The sequence below is a fragment of the Trachypithecus francoisi genome, unplaced genomic scaffold (assembly GCF_009764315.1).
Source record: "Trachypithecus francoisi isolate TF-2019V2 unplaced genomic scaffold, Tfra_2.0 Lachesis_group16, whole genome shotgun sequence".
Taxonomy (NCBI): domain Eukaryota; kingdom Metazoa; phylum Chordata; class Mammalia; order Primates; family Cercopithecidae; genus Trachypithecus; species Trachypithecus francoisi.
Genome location: NW_022681461.1, coordinates 36,247,523 through 36,268,328, shown reverse-complemented (window position 1 = coordinate 36,268,328; position 20,806 = coordinate 36,247,523). Strand labels below are relative to the sequence as shown.

Here is a 20,806-nt window from a genome sequence, read left to right as displayed (position 1 = left end):
TTACTTTTAGCTATGGTATGCCTGGCTGTGTAGTCTTTCCAGTGAATTCATCTCAAGGTAACTAGACTGAACTAGACTGAACTAATCTTAGATAAACTGCAGGGATTAAAGTTTACACAAAATTGCACATTGCTTGTGAAGAGAGAGGAGAAACTAAACCCTCCAGTGTTCACATTATTCAACTAGAGCTGAGGAGATGAGTTGTCAGAATGGTGGACATGTGCCAGCTGAATGTTCCAGAGTGATTTCTACTAAATGGTTAATGGAGGGCAGTGAGCGGAGGGAGGGAACATTATGTAATGCAGCTGCAGGTGTTGGCTTTGTCACCCTCGTTGGGTTGTGCACTCTCCTGAGCTGACCCCAGGGGCAACTAGGCCAGGGCAGCTGTTCTCCAGTCTGAGGCCACGACTTGTCTTTAGCCAGATGATGCCCATTGCCAGGTCCTGCCTGCAGGCCCCGCAGTCTGTGACAAGGTTTTTCCTTTGGGCATTCCTCGCTCATCAGTTCCCAACTTACATGAATTATGATTTCTTCTTTAGGATGATTCCAATAAATTTCCATTAAACGACTGTGGCAGTAAAGACTAGCTAAATGAGAGAAACAAAGGCTATAATGAACTTGCTGTAGCAAGGGAGTCAGAATTCCATTTTGACAGAGGAGAGGAAAGCTTTATTGTGGAAAAAAGGAAAGGCTTTGGGTATGTTCCGATTGGAGGTTGTTTACAAGGGAAGCTGTCTGAGGGTTAACTAGAAGTCGGGCATCTGATATGATTGGGTATGGGTACATATTTGGCTTCGCCTGATTGGTCCTATGTTGGAAGTGGGACAAAAATTAGGGAAGCTATCAGTTATTAATCAAGTTCTGGCCATTTGGGGCCAATTGTTATGGAAGTTATTGTTTGGTTTCCTGGATTGTCACTAGAGATAGCAATCTGGCTTTCTCTGTAAGTCTAATTTGTAGCAGGCTGGCTTCCTGGATTGTTTATTCTAAGTAAGTGGGTAAGTTTCCTGGACAGGTGTGGGTGAAAGTTCTATTTTTAAATATGGTCTGGTATATGTAGTCCCTCACAGCAGAATCTGCTTTGCCCTTATATTTTTGTCCTTAATTTTCTTTTCTTTTTTTTTTTTTTTGAGACGGAGTCTTGCTCTGCCACCCAGGCTGGAGTGCAGTGGCCGGATCTCAGCTCACTGCAAGCTCCGCCTCCCGGGTTTATGCCATTCTCCTGCCTCAGCCTCCCGAGTAGCTGGGACTACAGGCGCCCGCCTCGTCGCCCGGCTAGTTTTTTGTATTTTTAAGTAGAGACAGGGTTTCACCGTATTAGCCAGGATGGTCTCGATCTCCTGACCTCGTGATCCGCCCGTCTCGGCCTCCCAAAGTGCTGGGATTACAGGCTTGAGCCACCGCACCCGGCCTGTCCTTAATTTTCAATAGGCAGATACTTGACTGATAACCTTGGACAGTCACTCTGTTGCCTAAATTGTTAAACGCTTACCGATTACTATTGGAAGACACTCTGAGGATATACATTTTTTTTTTTTTTTTGAGACAGAGTCTCGCTCTGTTGCCCAGTCTGGAGTGCAGTGGCACAGTCTTGGCTCACCACAACCTCTGCCTCCTGGGTTCAGGCGATTCTCCTGCCTCAGCCTCCCGAGTAGCTGAGACTACAGGCGCACACCACCATGCTCAGCTAATTTTCATATTTTTAGTAGAGACAGGGTTTCACTATGTTGGTCAGGCTGGTCTAAAACTCCTGACTTCGTGATCTGCCTGCCTCGGCCTCCCAAAGTGCTGGGATTACAGGCATGAGCCACCATGCCCAGTGAGGACATACATTTGAATAAACATAGTCACTATCTCCAAGGAGCTTACATCTTACCTTCTTAATATAAATAGGTCAGACAGTTAAAAAGTTCCAGGTGCCATGAGAGCTGTGGGTAAAATGTCATGAGTGTTCAGAAATGATGTGAAATGGGACGGAAAGACAGAGTTAGGAGTTGGCATATATCTTCTCAATGTAAAGAAGCAAAGATGAAGCTGGACTCAGTGGTTCACACCTGTAATTCCAGCACTTTGGGAGGGTGAGGCGGGTGGATCACCTGAGGTCAGGAGTTCAAGACCAGCCTGATCAACATGGTGAAGTCCTGTCTCTACTAAAAATACAAAAATTAGCTGGGCATGGTGGTGCATGCCTGTAATCCCAGCTTCTTGGAACGCTGAGGCCAAGGCAGAAAAATCGCTTGAACCCGGGAGTTGGAGGTTGCAGTGAGCTAAGTTGCGCCATTTTACTCCAACCTGGGTGACACATGGTTATCTGAGGGATGGCAACCTGGGATTACATAGACAGATTGTTTATGTTAGGACAGAGACAAAACAGATTCTGCTGTGAGGGACTACATATACAAATGGGCAATTACCAGACCATATTTAAAAATAGAACTTTCACCCACACCTGTCCAGGCAACTAACCCACTTACTACAATAAACAATAATAAACTCTGTCTCAAAAAAAAAAAAAAACCTCAAGGAAAGGCAGTACCTTCACTGAGAAAAAGGAAGTGGAAAAATGCACTGTGCAAGACATAATTCGGCAAGCACTTGAGTATTGTTGAAGGATCACCTTGATGGAATCTTAAATAGTTATGCTATCAATTATTTGGGGGATATTCAGATAAATGTTGAAGTATATCATGGTAAAAGTGGAGGGGTGAAAATATTTGTTTTAAAAGTGATGAGGCTAGGTGTGGTGGCTCACACCTGTAATCTCAGCACTTTGGGAGGCTAAGGTGGGTGCATTGCTTGAGCCGAGTAGTTCAAGACCAGCCTGGGCAACATCCTGTCTCTTTAAAAAAAAAAGCAAAAAAAATTTTTTTTTAATGTGTTGAGTCCTAAAATAAATTATGATCAGTTTTTCCTTTCTTATTAAAACTAGAATCCCAAACTAGTCTTGGCTCAGTCTTGGCTGGGCGTAGTGGCTCATGCCTGTAATCCTAGCACTTTGGGAGGCTGAGGCAGGTGGATCACTTGAGGCCAGGAGTTCAACATCAGCCTGGGCAACATGGCAAAACCCTGTCTCTACTAAAAATACAAAAATTAACTGGGTGTGGTGGTGCATGCCTGTTATTCCAGCTGCTCAGGAGGCTGAGGCAGGAGAATTGCTTGAACCTGGGGGGTGGAGGTTGCAAGGAAGAGAAGGTTGCAGTGAGCCATGATTGCGCCCTTGCACTCCAGCCTGGGTGACAGAATAAGACTTCATCTTAAAAAATAAAAAACAAAACAAGATTTAAAAAACTCTCAATCGAATGGCGTAAACCCGGGAGGCGGAACTTGCAGTGAGCTGAGATCCGGCCACTGCGCTCCAGCCGGGCGACAGAGCAAGACTCTGTCTCAAAAAAAAAAAAAAAAAAAAAAAAACTCTCAATCTTGATAAAGTAATAAAGCATCTTTTTTGTTTGTTTGTTTGTTTGTTTGTTTGAGAGAAGTCTCACTCTTATCCCCCAGGTTTGAGTGCAATGGCTCCATCTCGGCTCACTGCAACTTCCGCCTCCTGGGTTCAAGTAATTCTCCTGCCTCAGCCTCCCGAATAGCTGGGATTACAGGCACCCACCACCATGCCCAACTAATTTTTGTATTTTTAGTTGAGACAGGGTTTCAACATGTTGGTCAGGCTGGTCTTGAACTCCTGATCTCAAGTGATCTGCCCACCTCAGCCTAAAAGTGCTAGGATTACAATCGTGAGCCACTGTGCCTGGCCAATTTTGGGTTTTTTAATTTTATTTTTGAGACAGTGTCTCACTCTGTTGCCCAGGCTGGAGTGCAGTGGGGCGATCACAGCTCACTGCAGCCTCAACCTCCTGGGTTCAAGTGATCTCGCACCTCAGCCTCCCAAGCAGCTGGGACTACAGGCGCATGCCACCATGCCCAGCTAATTTCTGTATTTTTTCTAGAGACAGCCTTACTGTGTTGCCCATGCTGGTCTCAAACTCCCAGGCTCAAGAAATGCTTCCGATTCTACCTCCCAAAATACTAGGATCATAGGCATGAGCCACCTTGCCGGACCAACTTTATTTTTTAGAGCAGTTTTAGGTTCATAGCAAAACTGAGTGAACGTACAAAGATTTCCCATTAAACCCACTGCCCCCACACAAGCGTGGAGTCTCCCATTATCAGCATTGCCTACCAGAGCATTTGCTACAATTGAACCTATGTAAATGCACCATTATCACCCAAAGTTTTTCTTTCTTTCTTTCTTTTTTTTTTTTTGAGATGGAGTCTCACTCTGTCACTCAGGCTGGAGTGCAGTGGTGCAGGCACAATCTTGGGTCACTGCAACCTCGGCCTCCTGGGTTCATGTGATTCTTCTGCCTCAGCCTCCCGAGTAGCGGAGACTACAGGCATGAACCACCAGGCCTGGCTAATTTTTCTATTTTTAGTAGAGATGGGAGTTTCACCATGTTGGCCAGGCTGGTCTTGAACTCCTGACTTCAGGTGATCCACCCACCTTGGCCTCCCAAAGTGCTGGGATTACAGATGAGCCACTGTGCCCGGTGTCACCCAAAGTGAAGATTGTTTATGTTAGGATTCAGTCTTGGTGTTGTACATTCTAGGGGTTTAGACAACTGTAGTATAACATCTATTCATTATTATATTTTTTATTTTAAAACATTTTATTTTTATTTAATTTTATTTATTTTCTTTGAGACAGTATCTTGCTATGTCACCCAGGCTTGACTACAGTGGCATGATCACAGCTCTGTGCAACCTCGACCTCCCTGGCTCAGGTAATCCTCTTACCTCAGCCTGCCAAGTAGCTTAGACCACAGGGAGGACCACCACACCTGGCTAATTTTTAAAATTTTTTGTAGAGATAGGGGTCTCAATATGTTGCCCAGGCTGGTCTCAAGCTCCTGGGCTTAAGTGATTCTCTCATTTTGGTCTCCCAACATGCTGGGATTATAAGTGTGAGCCATCATGCCCAGATCCTATTATTATTATTATTATTATTATTATTATTTAGAGACAGGGTCTTGCACTGTCACCCAGACTAGAGTGCAGTGGTGTGACTATAACTCACTCTAACCTCAAAATGTATTCAGTGCTATCAAATTGAAATCAGTTATACTGTATTATAAATATAGTGCTATTCTTGAGGACTATTATGGTACATAGGACCATTTGCCCATACATAAAGTGCCCTAGCCTACTTAGCTTTTGGTTTTTGGATTGGTGTTTGCTATCACATTTGTTATCAGTGGGTGATTAAGCTGCTATTGCCAAATCTCCTTCTACAGCTTCCTCCATCTGCTTCCATTCTGCACTTATTGAGAGTCAGTTGTAGAAGATAAGATACTGCTTTAGGCACTTGGTGTACAAAAGTCAGGAGGTAAAAGACGATAAAGATATCCCCAGCTATAGGTTATAACTTATAAGGAAATAGATATTGAATAATTTGATGGGTCTGCAAATAGGATGGAGACTTAGTCTGAAGTTATGGCATGAGCAGAGGCATGAAAGTGTGGAAATACATGGTTATTTGAGGGATGGTGAATAGACCATGTGGTTAGAATGTTAGATTGCAGAGGCACATGGAAAACAAGGTGTGGGGCCACAATATGGAGGGCTCAGAGCCAAAAGGGATTTATTTTTCCCCCTTTAAGTAATGGGTAGACAGGAAAAGTTACTATAGAGAGAAGTGGAAGGATTGATCCTGTGTTTTGCAGAGTGCCTCTGAGATCAGAAGCAGTGAAACCAAGTGGGAGACTATTGGAGACTTTAGATATGAGATGTAAATGTGCATTAGTTCAGGTCCACCAGGTAGCAGACACCAAAACAATGTTAGATACACAAGACATTTTTACTGGTGGTAGAAGCAGGAGAGGGCAGGGGAGCCTCCAAACTAATGCAGGTCTAACTTTGGTGGAAAGGGAGAGAAGTAGAATGAAGACCGGGTAGAAAGAGTCTTACAGTACAGAACAGATCTAAGAGAGTTTCCATCAGGCCCACATGGAGTCCTGGAGCTACAGCTAGCTGCCCGTGGGAGGAGTCTCATACCTCTAGAGAATGAATGAGTCTGCATTAGTTTTCCTGCAGAGCTTAGTCACTGGCTTGGGGCAGCCCAGGAGAAGCATGGCGAGTTTTTTTGTTTTGTTTTGTTTTTGTTTTTTTGAGACAGGGTCTGGCCATGTCACCTAGGCTCAAGTGCAGTGGTACGATCTTGGTTCACTGCAATCTCTGCCTCCCAGGCTCAAGTGATCCTCCCTCCTCAGCCTCCCTAGTAGCTGGGACTGTTGGCATGAGCCACCACGCCCGGCTAAATTTTGTATTTTTTTTTTTTTTTTTGAGGCGGAGTCTCCCTCTGTCGCTCGGGCTGGAGTGCAGTGGCCGGATCTCAGCTCACTGCAAGCTCCGCCTCCCGGATTTACGCCATTCTCCTGCCTCAGCCTCCCGAGTAGCTGGGACAACAGGCGCCTGCCACCTCGCCCGGCTGCTTTTTGTATTTTTTTTTTAGTAGAGACGGGGTTTCACCGTGTTAGCCAGGATGGTCTCGATCTCCTGACCTCGTGATCCGCCCATCTCGGCCTCCCAAAGTGCTGGGATTACAGGCTTGAGCCACCGCGCCCGGCCAATTTTGTATTTTTTGTAGAGACAGAGTTTCACCATGTTGCCCAGGCTGGTCTTGAACTTCTGAGCTCAAGCAATCTGCCTGCCTCGGCCTCTCAAAGTGCTGGAATTAGAGGCGTGAGGAGCATGGTTTTGGGTTTGTTTGTTTTTTTCTTTTTGAGACAGAGTTTTACTCTGTTGCCCAGGCTGGAGTACAGTGGCACGATCCCAGCTCACTGCAGCTTCCACCTCCCAGGTTCAAGCGATTCTCCTGCCTTAGCCTCCCAAGTAGCTAGGATTACACACCTAGCTCATTTTTGTATTTTTAGTAGAGATGGAATTTTGCTATGTTGGCCAGGCTGGTCTCCAACTCCTGACCTCAGGTGATCCACCCTCCTCAGCCTCCCAAGTGCTGGGATTATAGGTGTGAGCCACCGTGCCTGGCCAGGAGCATGGTTTTTGTATAGACATGGTGGTTGATCCAGAGAGGCAGGAGGTGAGGTGTCAGTCAGTTTCTAGATGGGGTAGTGATGTTGATGTCATTCATTAACAGAGGGGTAACAGGGAGAAGAGGAAGGAGAGATTGGGTCTTGAGCAGAATTGGGTTGGAGATATTCGTGGAATATGCATTTGGAAAAGTTGAAGCAAGAGTTGGAAAGTAGAGTCTAGAGATCCAGAGAGAGAAGAGATGGAGTTGCAGATTTAGTGAGTTCTCTGAATAAATTCATGAGAATTAGTGAAATTTCCCAGGGATGGAGTGTGGGGAAAAAAGCAGAAACCAGGATATAGGGAAATAAAACATGCAGAAGAAGAGAGGCAGGGCAGTCTGAGATGAAGTCATCAGAGGCAGGAGGATATATTTTCAGGCAACGAGTTGTGGACCCCTTTGTTGTATTCTGGACCTTTCTTAGGCAGAAGAGGGAAGAAAGTCTCCATAAAGACATAAGGATCCTCCGAGGTGGGAGGAGTTGAGGGGCTACAGGTCTGACGATCTCTCTGCATGAGAGACAGGAAGCTGAGACTGAGCACTAGGGAAAAGTGAATTTCAGAAGAGCTATTGTGTGCATCTGGGTGGCGAGGACCCTTGATCGGCCTGCAGGCAGGGTCTGCTGAGAGCATCTGGGTGGCGAGGACCCTCGATTGGCCTGCAGACAGGGTCTGCTGAGATTGAATGGTGGGAATTTGTAAGGCATGTTTGAGTGTCCTCCACCTCACCATCGGTCAGTGATCTGGAAGTAGGAACAGAGAAATGTGGTGACTGAGTTCAGCCAAGGGGAGGACTTCAAGGTCCGTTAGTCAGCTCAGTGAGGTTGAGAGAGAGGTGGGGCAGTCCCACCCACATTCTGCCTGGAAGCTCAGTGACCTGCCTCAGGAGGCTAGGAGTGAGGGCCCAGGCTGCACGAGGGCGGGTGCTAGAGAACAAGGACGTGAGCCACTGTGGGCGAATCTGTGTTGTGACTTCCATTCTTTATGTCCTCTTCCCACCTCACTAAATAGCACTGTGCCTTGCTTTAACAAGTGTCAGTTATATGATGTACGAATAACTTTGATCTCATTTTGACTAAAATTTGCTTTACTTTTTGTAAGTCCAGAGTATTTATACAAAAATGCAAACTGAGAATTTTAGTAAGAATTCTCAATGCCTGTATCATCAACATGCTAATTGACTGAACAAGGAAGAAATAAAATTTTGGAAAATCTGAAATTATTGTAGACACTGCATTATTTTATACAACTTTCTTAATAGCTGCAGGTTTCCACTGATAAATGTTTCTCTGAGGCTCATGCACTTTGAGATGTAGTTGAACCAAATGTGGGAACAATTTGTGCATTATTTATCATCATGATTCTGTAACGGGTGAGTTCCTGGGAATATTGAGCTAGCTGTATGTGGAAGTTTAGGTGAATTTCATTGCAACACATTGATTCACCTGTATTTTCTGAGCGTTTACTATAAGAGATTACAATTCACTTGGTGTGATTCTGGGTTGGACTGCAAATTTCTCCATATGCCTTTTTTTTGAGACGGAGTCTCCCTGTGTCACCAGGCTGGAGTGCAGTGGCACAATCTTGGCTCACTGCAGCCTCCAACTCCCTGGTTCAAGCTATTCTCCTGCCTCAGCCTCCTGAGTAGCTGGGATTACAGGCACGTGCCACTGCGCCCGGCTAATTTTTGCATTTTTAGCAGAGATGGGGTTTCACCATATTGGCCAGGATGGTCTTGATCTCCTGACCCCTTGTGATCCGCCTGCCTCGGCCTCCCAAAGTGCTGGGATTACAGGCATGAGCCACTGCACCCGGCCCCATATGCTTTTTTTTTTTTTTTTTTTTTGTGAGGCAGGGTCTTACTTTGTCACTCAGGTTGGAGTGCAGTGGCATGATCATGGCTCACTGAAGCCTCAACCTCCTGGGCCCAAGAAATCCTCCCACTTCAGCCTCCCAAGTAACTAGACTACAGGCACGTGCCACCACATAGACTAATTTATTTTATTTTGTAGAGATGGGGGTCTTGCTGTGTTCCCTAGACTGGTCTCAAACTCCTGGGTTCAAACCATCCTCCCCGCTTAGCCTCCCAGAGTGCTGGGATTACAGGCATGAGCCACCGTGCTCGGCCCATATGCCTTTGATCTATAAAAAATGATCTTTTTCTCAAGCATGATACATTGTTTGAGTTGGACTCTTAGGACATAGCCTTCCCTTCTTGTTCTTGCTCTGCAGGCCATGGCAATGTACCTTTGGGGCAGCAAAGAGAGAAAACAAATCCTCTGGGACTTCCACTGATTCTCATTTCAAACTCAGCATTTGGCCTGATTACATAGGTCAGTTGGTACTCCAGATAAATACTATGAATTACGATGTTTCTCTGTACATTTCTTTAAAAAACATTTGTAGATTAAATGAAAAGGGGCCTCCCACAGGAAGGAGTATGATCCAAGTTCAAGGAGTAAAATAACAGACATAGCATCACTTGTCCCACTCCCCACTGTGAATGTTGTTTTGGTTTTGCTACAGCTGGTAGGGTCTTGAAGTTGTGCATCTCTCGGGTGATCAGGAATAGCTGCAGAGACTGCTCACTCCTACAGAGACAAGGAACCAAGGAGTCATCAGAAACAGAGATGGGACACGCCTCAGCTCCTTTTGAGTGGAGATGTCCTGAGGAGGGCGGTAACCCCTGAGGGTCATGAAGGACTGAAGGAGATGTGGTATTAATTGGCTGAGCAAGAAGACAGGGAAGAGCCTGGCAGGATTAGAGCAAGGAGACTCAGAGCCCCAGGTTGGGCCGGCATGCTGCTGCCCTGACCACATCCTCACACATGGCACAGCTCTGCCGGTCTGCAAGGATTTTAGGTTCAGTTTCCTCTGTACTCTGTGCAGAGCGTATGGATTGGCTTGGCTTCCTGGAATGATTCAACTGACTTAGGTAGTGAAACCCTCCTCTGCCCAGGGAGGAAATTTGACAAGTAATAGGGAGTTGGGTCTATGGACTGGGTAAGTGGGCTTGATCCAGGTGGCTATAGGGGAGAGAAAAGAGTGCTATAAATGACTGGATGATGCTGGGGAAAGGCTCAGCATGCAGATGGAATTTGCATCCAAATTCTGAATTCCCTTCAGAAAGAAGAGAAAGTCCTGCCGTGCTGTCATTCATGGTTTGTTTATCTTGATTGACACCCAGCCCCATGCCATGGTTCCTGTGCAGATTTACAGCCAAGGATTAGGATGTTGGCAAGAACAATCTGCCCAGGCAGTCTCTGTCCTCACATTCTGGCCCTAGCTTTCTCCTTACCCTCTAGCAGAGAAAGGCCTTTCTCAAATTGGTGACATTGGGCAAATTCAAATATGAGTATGTTGGTTTTCAGTCCTGATGACTTCCTTGGAGACCTTTTCCTAGTGTCTTGCCAAGCACATGGAGGGCGAAGAGTGAGGGAGGCTCTCACGCAGTTAGTGGCTGCTGTGTGTGAGGTGCTGCTGGCTGGGCCCCCCAGAACCATGCTTTGTGGATGGCCTGCCGAAGCCCAGGACTGATGGCATATACACCCACGTACCCATGTATTTTACAAGGAGGATTTCATTCTACATGCAACATTTTAATGTTAATTTCAAATAAACAATATAGACACATTGTTCAAAACTCAAAAGCACAAAAATATATACAGGGAGGCCAGGCAGGGTGGCTCATGCCTGTAATCCCAGCACTTTGGGAGGCTGAGACTGGAAGATTGCTTGAGGCTAGGATTTGAAACCAGCCTGGGAAACATAGCGGGACCTTGTCTCTCTTAAAAAAAAGAAAAAAAAAAAAGATATACAGTGAAAAGCAAGCCTCCCTCCCACATCTGTTATCTTCTATTTATTATCAATTTCTTGTGAATCATCACAAAGATGTTCTGCTAACATATAAACATATGCATATATAATTATTTAAAAATATAAATGATAACATAATATTGTGTGTGTATATGTATATATATAGTGTAAAACTTTAGGTATAGCAATTTTAGATTGTCAAAGAAGCAAAAAGCAAAACCTGAATACATTTTCCCTTATAATTGAGGCCAAAAGAAATTGTAGGGTTGTGTTTGGGGTAATGGGCTAAGGATGGGAAATAATGTGTGTATGTGTGTGTGTGTTTAGTTGTAGCAGGAATCTTGACTCATACAGATTGCCTGTCCATGTTAATGACACTTTTCCAGTTCTTGTGGAAATTTACATAAATAGGATATTAAAACCTAGTCCTAGTAATGTATTGAAAATTTAACAGCTGTTGGGGGCCAAGGCGGGCAGATCACCTGAGGTCAGGAGTTCAAGACCAGCCTGTCCAATATGCTGAAACCCCATGTCCACTAAAAATACAAAAATTAGCTGGGCGTGATGGCGGGTGCCTCTAATCCCAGCTACTCAGGAGGCTGAGGCAGGAGAATCGCTTGAACCCAGGAGGCGGAGGTTGCAGTGAGCCAAGATCGTGCCATTGCACTCCAGCCTGGGCAACAGAGTAAGACTTCATCTCAAAGAGAAAAAAGAAAATTTAACAGCAAAATCATCTTACTGCTATTGGAAAGCATTTATTTGGTGCATTGGTTAGTGCAAAACTGTTGCTATTTTAGGCGTAATGGCAAGGGAGTTGCTATAGCAAGGCTCTTATGTGGAATGATGTAAAGAGGAAATTCTGAGAAGCAGCAGCAGTGCAAGTTCTTACCTGCAGTTCTTAGGAAGTGGTACCTAGAGGCCACTGAACTCTGTTCTTGGTACATTAGGACCAGGAGATTATGCAATGCTCTGAGGCAGAATAATAAACAAGGTCAGAAGCAGGCATTTATTCTGCAAGAAAAGAACTTACTGTGTAGGTTCCTGAAGGATTGCCTGAATTCCTTCTTGGCCGAGAGTGCAAAATAATGCACAGTTGCTGGCTGCCCTGCATAGCTGTAGGCAAGCATCTGGAAGACAACATCTTGTCTCCAAGTGTTTCTTTTTCTTTAGGCAGGGTCTCACTCTGTCACCCAGGTGGGAGTGCATTGGCACAATCACAGCTCACTGCAGCCTTGACCTCCTGGGCTCAACCAATCCCCCTGCCTCATTCTTTGATTTTTTTGTAGAGACAAGGTCTCACTGTGTTGGTCAGGCTCATACTCCTGGGCTCAAACAAACCTTCTGCCTCGGCCTCCCAAAGTGCTGGGATTACAGGCATGAGCCACTGTCCCCTGCCTTCAATCATTTCTTTTTTGTTGTTGTTGTTGTTGTTGTTGTTGTTGTTGAGACGGAGTCTGGCTCTGTCGCCCAGGCTGGAGTGCAGTGGCCGGATCTCAGCTCACTGCAAGCTCCGCCTCCCGTGTTTACGCCATTCTCTCGCCTCAGCCTCCCGAGTAGCTAGGACTACAGGCGCCCGCCATCTCGCCCGGCTAATTTTTTGTATTTTTTTAGTAGAGACGGGGTTTCACCGTGTTAGCCAGGATGGTCTCGATCTCCTGACCTCGTGATCCGCCCGTCTCGGCCTCCCAAAGTGCTGGGATTACAGGCTTGAGCCACCGCGCCCGGCCTGCCTTCAATCATTTCTTTTTTTTTTTTTTTTTTTTTTTTGAGGCGGAGTCTCGCTCTGTCGCCCGGACTGGAGTGCAGTGGCCAGATCTCAGCTCACTGCAAGCTCCACCTCCCAGGTTTACGCCATTCTCCTGCCTCAGCCTCCCGAGTAGCTGGGACTACAGGCGCCCGCCACGTCGCCCGGCTAGTTTTTTTGTATTTTTAGTAGAGACGGGGTTTCACCGTGTTAATCAGGATGGTCTCGATCTCCTGACATGGACGTCCCCCTTTCTCATTTGGTCTCTTTCCCCGCTGGTTAGTTTCGTTTTAGTTCATGTTCAGGAATTAGGCTTGTGCACAGGAGCAAGCTGGTTTTGTCCAGTTGAAAGGAAAAGTGTGAGGAATGTGCTCTGCTGTGAGCTTTGCTCTGGTGGGAAAATCTAGTTTTCTTTTTCCCTTTTCCCATCTGCTGCCCAAGGTTTGGATGGCACAATCATTTCTCAGAATGCTTCTTTTACTACGCAGGAGGAAAAGGCTGCCACTTTGGGATTTAAGGACCCCATACTGTTTCCTCTAGAAAGGGAGCTCTTTTCCACAGGAGAAGAGATGTACAGTAGTGGGAATTGTGTGCTTAGTTAGGATTTGGGGTTTTATTTAGACATCATCATGTCCCTTAACTTGGACTTAGAGACTGGATTCTATGAAGTTCAATTTCATGTTGGTTCAGCAGGTAGATCTCTGAACATGGACTTTTCTGTCTTCTCTCCTTTTCTCTGCATGTATTGCTGTCTTGATATCAAAGTAACTCAAACCCTGGGCTTCTAGGTACACTGGGCTGGTTCTCCTGCAGATCTGGCATTTCATGACTGGGTCTGAGAAATGGCAACCAGTGAACAAACATTTGAGACAATTCAGACACTCACTAGGCTGTATGTTTGGGGAATTATTTTTATTATATGTGGCTGTGGAAGCCTGAGGTCTTAGATTTTATCACAGTAAGAAGCAGCTTACCCCTCTGTTCATCAAGTCACAGACTGTCTTGGCTTCTATCTGGGAAGTTTTCCTTGGGAAGTTTTGTAGCGTTGGGCGACGGATGAGTGAATGGAAAGAAGCATGACTAGGAACCTACCCTTAATGGCTCAAAAGTGTCCATTAACTTGTTGTATAGGGGACAGCTCATTCTATTAACTCACTTTGTTCTCAAGGTAAAATTGGGCATAACTACCAGGCTGTCATGAGAACCAATCCAGGAAAACTCATTAGTCCCAAGCTGGATAGGGACAGAGTTCACAGGTACTTGAGAAGTTTGGCTAGTCCTATAGAGACTAGAGTATGTATTTATCGCCTTAGAAACTTCTTTGTCTCATGTTTGACATCTTTTATGCTTCTGGGTCTTACAGATATTTTGTTCTTTATTTAAGCTAGTTTGCCTTTTTTTTTTTTTTTTTTCTAGATGGAGTCTTGCTCTGTTGCCCAGGCTGGAGTGCAGTGGCGCAATCTCGGCTCACTGTAACCTCCCTCTCCCTGATTCATGCCGTTCTCCTGCCTCAGCCTCCTGAGTAGCTGGGACTACAGGCGCCCACCACCACCCCTGGCTAATTTAAAAAATATTTTTAGTAGAGGCGGAGTTTCACTGTGTTAGCCAGGATGGTCTTGATCTCCTGACTTTGTGATCCACCCGCCTCGGCCTCCCAAAGTGCTGGGATTACAGGCATGAGCTACTGCACCCGGCCCACTAGTTTGCCTTTTAAAATTTTCAGGTGTTTGATTCAAGTGTGGAAGACATCAGTGGCTGCTCTGCAGGATGCTGATTTGTATCTGGAGACCCGGAACTCATGTGGATCGGGCCAGTGGGTTCCTGGCTGGTCTAATGTGACATCTTCTCTTCCTTAACTGTTTGAGGACATGGGGCAGGGCAGGAACACTGCCTGAGTGGCAGGTGGAGACTGAAGGGAGGGAGATGGGAGCTGGGCTGTACTCAGGGCGCTCTCACAAGGGGCTTAACCTTTACCTCTTACCTCCCGGACAGCTGTGCAGAGAGGTATAAGGGAACGGGTTTTCGTGTGAAAGGAAAATTCAAATCTCTCTTCTACCTGAGAGTCTAGGGACTCCAGACATCATCATCCCCCATAGTAGCTCTGATGATTTTCACATTTGAATGAAACACTTGAAATTTTTAAAAGGCCAATTAGTATAAATGAAGAACAAAACAAAAAAAAGACCCGGCAGCATATAAGTGGTCAATCTTGAAACAGTGGCAGGCACCATCTTAGTTCTTGTGTTCCTTCTTCTGTCAAGTGAAAAAATAAAATACCATTTTCACCTTCCACAACACTCCCGTTCAATGGAGCTGCTTCTTTTTATTTTTTATCTTTCATTTCAATCCTGCTCCTTCTGTAGTCAATTAAGCTTTTTGACTGGTCTCCCGGAGCTAATTGTCAGGACTAGGGTGGTGCTCCACCCCCTTCCTGGGATCCTAGCCTCCCCCTTCTTTTGGGTGAGATCCTATCTACTCCTTCCCAAGAGGTGGCCTCTGCTGACCCGTAAAACTTTAACCCCACCTTTCCTATCATTGAGAATGAACATAACAGCTAGGGCTACTATCACAGAAGTAGAAAATAAAACCATAGTAAAAAGACCTACAAAAGTCTACAAGCAAAATCTAAACACATTTGAGCACCTCTATATGGGGCGACAGTGTAGATTTTTGCTGAAGGCAGGCAGAGGGGTGGCATTTTGTGTTCTCAGAGGGAAGCGATCTGGAGTTTGGTTTAGTTCAGGATTCTTCTCAGCTTCTAGCCCCGAGCTCCAGGCCTTCTGTCACCTCCATGACTTTCCTGAATCTGAGTCCTTCAAGTGCATTTTTCAGAAAACGTGGATCCTACTCTTCCCCTTCCTTTGAGTGAGAGCCTATCTACTCCTTCCCAGGAGGTGGCCTCTGCTGCAGACCCATAAAACTTTAACCCCACCTTTCCTATCAGTGGGAGTTAACCTAACAGCTAGGGCTACTATCACAGGAGTGGAAAATAAAACCACAGTAAAAAGACCTTCCAAAAGTCTACAAGCAAAATCAAAACAACACATTTGAGCACCTCTATACGGGGCGAGAGCTAGATTTTTGCTACAGTCCCTTACTAGGGATTGTGGCTGTTGGCACAATAGCCAAATTCCTATCTCTCTAATCCTATTTTGTCTCCTGGGGCTGGGTATGAGGAAGGAGAGTCCTGCACTGGAAGAATTAGGTTAGCAGTTTCACTCACTATGAGGACAGTTGGTTTAAATAACCCTTTTGGCTCCCACCAATGTTCATTTAGCTATTTCTAATTATTTCAACTACTATTATATTATTTTTCTCCAGGCATGCAGCCAATTAAAAGTCAGCCATTGAGTTGGTTCTCTCAGCCATGCTGCTTGTGGAACAACCTGACTGCAAGGCTTTCCTTTCCCATGCCAGGCCATGTGAGTGAGAGAGCAATCAGTGCAAATCTTTGGGCTAGATAACTGGTGGTGCTGGTTTGGCCTGCTGGTTTGACCTCTGGCTGAGTCACTCTGAGGGACTGTGGGGGAGGTTGCTGCACCCCTCTGCACAGACTTCCAACACATTCCAGAACCGTAGCACCAGCTCTCTTACGCCAGTGGATGATGTTGGTTAGTAAAGAGAATGGTATTATTGGGGTCGATTACTTCCACTAGTAGAATCTTAATGATGTGTAGGAAACTGTGTCTGGCAAAGTGCTGGAGTTCACCTGAGTGGTTTTTTTTTTTTTTTGGAGACAGTGTCTCGCTCTGTCGCCCAGGCTGGAGTGCATTGGCATGATCTCGGCTCACTGCAACCTCCATCTCCCGGGTTCAAGCAATTCTCCTGCATCAGACTCTGAAGTAGCTGGGATTACAGGCACATGCCACCAGGCCCAGCTAATTTTTGTGTTTTTAGTAGAGATGGGGTTTTACCATGTTGGCCAGGCTGGTCTTGAACTCCTTGACCTCAAGTGATCCTCCTGCCTCAGCCTCCCAAAGTGCTGGGATTACAGGTGTGAACCACTGCGCCTGACCAACCTGAGCCTTTTTTAACTGGCCAGCTGGGCCCAAGCGTATTACCATGTCTCCTAAAAATGACTGATATGGTTTCTTTATTAGTTTTCTGTGGCTGCCATGTAATATAGTACCACAAACTAGGTGGCTTAAAACAACAGGAGCCTGTTCACTCCCAGTTCCATAGTCAGAAATCAAGATGTTGGCAGGGTTGGCTCCTTTCTGGAAGCTCTGAAGGAGGATCAGTTCCCTGCCTCTCTCCCAGCTTCTGGGGGTTGCTAGCAGTCTGTGGCACTCCTCGGCCTGTGGATGCATTGCTCCAGCCTCTGCTGCCATCAAATGTGGCATTCTTCTTGCGTGTGTGTCTGCGTGTCCCAATTTTGCTCTTCTTATAAGGACACCAATCATTGGATTAGGGCTGACCCTAATCCAGCATGATCTCATTTTAACTTGATTACATCAGTGGAGACCCTATTTTCAAGTAAGGTTATAGTCAGAGGTACCATGGGGTTAGGATTTGAAAGTATCATTTTTGGGAACACAATTCAACTCGTAACACTCCTCTTACCCATCTCTCTCCTGAACTATAGTGCTGGCCTCTTACCGTATCTCCCTGGGCCAGGGTCTCCCCTCAGTGACCTTTCCACACCAGCAGTAGAATTATCTTCTTATATTGTAAAAAGAATCATATTCTCCAGCTTGATTTCCAAAGGCTAAACTCAGTTTGACAGACAGAGCCCTTCACAGGCTGTTGTCATTGGAGAGCTGGACCGGTGTGGAACAGGGACCTGTCCCCCCTGCACAGGATCATAATTGAAGCCGGACTCGCCCACAAGGCACTGCTAATTAATCTTTCCTCCTACTGGACGTCTGAATCATTCTGCCCCTAAGAAGATTATTTGGGAGGTGATTGGACTTCTTGCATGATTGTTCCTAGGGATGCTGTCCTTGCCTATCTTCTCAGATGTGGGTTTATTGCATTTTTACTTGTTTCCTAAACTTTCAGTGGAAGAAGGCAAGATCATCTTCCATAAGGTAGTTACATTATATTACTCATGAAACTAATACCTTCAAGACTATCCTCTCTTTTCTTTCTTACCCTACTCTGGCAAAGTACCATATCTCCTGTGAATTTATTTCCCGGGAAAGCACGTGGAGTGGGGAGTGTGTGTGTGTGTGCATGTGTGTGGTGGAGGGTGAAAGTATTTTACTTGAGGATAAAGATTGATGCAAATAATATTCAGATAGAGTTCAGTAGGGTTAAAACATGTTAAGTGTCTTCCTTGCCAGTTTGCTGTCTTAGATTTTGCTGTATCTACATTTTTCTCTGATAGAGGAACAATAAAATAAATCATTTCCCAGGGTTAAGTGACTGAGTCCCTAAGAAAATCTTAAAGAAGACAGACATTTGCCTAAGTAGTTAAGTCCCGGTTAAATTTTAGTAGCACGATCTATCTCTATGCAGAGAGGCAAATAAAGAACCATATGTTGTCATTTGTATCTAAAAAGTACCCTTCAGTGGCCGGGCACGGTGGCTCACGCCTGTAATCCCAGCACTTTGGGAGGCCGAGGTGGGTGGATCATGAGGTCAGGAGTTTGAGACCAGCCTGGCCAATATGGTATAACCCTGTTTCTACTAAAAATACAAAAATTAGTCGAGTGTGGTGGTATGCACCTGTAGTCCCAGCTACTCGGGAGGCTGAGGCAGAAGAATCACTTGAACCTGGGAGGCAGAGGTTGCAGTGAGCCAAGATCAAGCCACTGCACTCCAGCCTGGGTGACAGAGCAAGACTCCCTCTCAAAAAAAAAAAAAAAAAAGTTACCCTTCAGTGTAAGAGCTGTCCATGCAGCAGCTCTCATTTTAGTCCAATGAGTTAAAGTGTGAGACTGGATTACTAATCCTTTAATTTAAAGTCATGTGACCCCAGCCAAGTGACTGTCTTCAATCCTCAGTGTCCTAGGCCGCATGAAAAGCATATGGTACAATTCCTGGCAGAATAATGTTCAATAAATGTCAAATGCTATTATTATTTTGTTATTATACGAATGACCTGAGAAAGGGTCCCACCTGCATCCAAGTACGTTTATACTTCTTCATTACCAAAGTGCCTTCATGAAAATGCTGGTAGAAACTGCATGAGGGTGTTTTGTTTTTGTTTTTGTTTTTGTTTTTGAGATGGGGGTCTCACTCTGTCACCCAGGTTTGAGTGCAGTGGCGCCATCTTAGCTCACTACAACCTCCACCTCCCAGGCTCATGTGATCCTCCCACCTCAGCCTCCCAAGAATCCTGGACCACAGGTGTGAACCACCACGCCTGGCTAATTTTTTGCATTTTTGGTAGAGATGGAGTTTCACCATGTTGCCCAGGCTGGACTTGAACTCCTGAGCACAAGCGATCCACCCACCTCAGCGTCTCAAAGTTCTGGGATTACAGGCGTGAACCACTGTCTCTAGCCTTGCATGAGGGTCTTTGATTACAACTGATATTTTCTATTTTTGGGTGATGGCCTTTTTATAAGTTGCCCTTTCAGTGACACAAAGGAAGAATGTGTAACTGAGTATAACAGTTTTAGATAAAATGTAGGTTATGGGTTAATTAGACTGAAGCCGTGTCTACTTCCAGAGAGTATAAGGCAGTTTAGAAGGTAAAACACAGTATTTTACTGGGAGTAAGACAGAATTTTTATTTAGCGTATATACAGCAGAAACAGAAAGGGAACAGAAAAAGCCTGGAATGAGACAAGTGTAAAAATGGGCAATTCTAGCAAACAGAACTGAATAAGGAAGAGTCAAAACAATGACGAGGGGCCAACCTTGAGGAGAAATTGAGTGTTGTTTGGGAATTTTTTTTTTTTCTGAGATAATCGCATACAGTACTTAGTGTTGGTTGGATGGATGACTCTTAACATTTTCCATATAGTTATTCTCTCATAAATATTCAAACAAAGTGAGGGTTTTAAACTGTAATTAGAACTCCTCTCTGAGACATCTTCTCTCTGTAACATTTCTCTTTTTCCCACAATCAGGTGAAAATGAAATCCTTGCAACTCTGCATGCCATTTCAAGCAAAAACCAGATCTGGAGATCGTATATTGGCATGGGCTATTATAACTGCTCAGTGCCACAGACGATTTTGCGGAACTTACTGGAGAACTCAGGATGGTAATGTATTTCTCAGTTCAGGAACAGGACTACTATGATTTGCATAATTCTCTCCATCCTCCATCTGTCTCCTGGCAGTCTCAGGGACTCCACACTGACACCCACCCCCCAGTGCTGTCTCCAACCTCCGGGAACCTACCAGGTTTCTCCGGATTGGGAAATGTTCTTGCTCAAATGTTGAGGAAATAGAAGTTTCTTCCCACTTCTAGTCCCATAAAATCTGCTAGGATGTTAAATTGTGGATCTGGTCATCTCTTCCTCTTCTCCAACTTAATTTCTGTGCTGTATTTGAGTAAGATGTGAAACCTGCAGGTGGGTAGATTCAGGGCTTTACTCCTCCTTGGAGACCCTGGGACTTAGGCTACTTCTGAGCTAACTCAGTGAGTCAGTGGTGGAGTCTGGGAGAGAATCTTGGTCCACTGTCTTCTGTCAGGATTCCACCTGACCACCCTGCTCAGATGGAGTCTTGCTGTGTATCCCAGTCTGGAGTACAGTGGCGTGATCTTGGCTCACTGCAACCTCTGCCTCCCAGGTTCAAGCAATTCTCCTGCCTCAGCCTCCCAAGTAGCTGGGATTACAGGTGCACGCCACACGCTGGACTAATTTTGTATTTTTAGTAGAGATGGGTTTCACCATGTTGGTCTTGAACTCCTGACCTCAGGTGATCTGCCCACATCGGCCTCCCAAAGTGTTGAGATTATAGGCGTGAGCCACCACACCTGGCTCTTCTGTCAGGATTTCTAAGGGGGACAGACAATCGTGTTCCCTTCCCCTTCCACCCCCAAAATTTTTGATTCACAAATGACTGACAAAAAGACATAGTGTTGGAGACCATAATATCAGCTTTATTGCTAGTACTTTCTAGAGAAAGAGAACATGTGCATTCTGTAGATAGGCTCTTCTAGAAAAGATAAGAGAGAGGCCTGAGCTATGCACGCTCAGTTACTTATTCCAATCTCACCTCAACAGTTAGATAAGTCACTCCTTTTTTTTTTTTTTTTTTTT

At 45.3% G+C, this 20,806-nt stretch overlaps 1 protein-coding gene across 1 annotated transcript in view; it reads left to right on the top strand.

Annotated features, from left to right (window-relative positions):
- Positions 1-20,806, top strand: part of GLDC (glycine decarboxylase) — a 120,626-nt gene that overhangs the window by 4,980 nt on the left and 94,840 nt on the right. Inside the window, exon 3 of the mRNA XM_033237305.1 lies at positions 19,666-19,801. Within this exon, the coding sequence (XP_033093196.1) occupies positions 19,666-19,801 (136 nt within the window). The remainder of the gene's footprint in view (positions 1-19,665; positions 19,802-20,806) is intronic.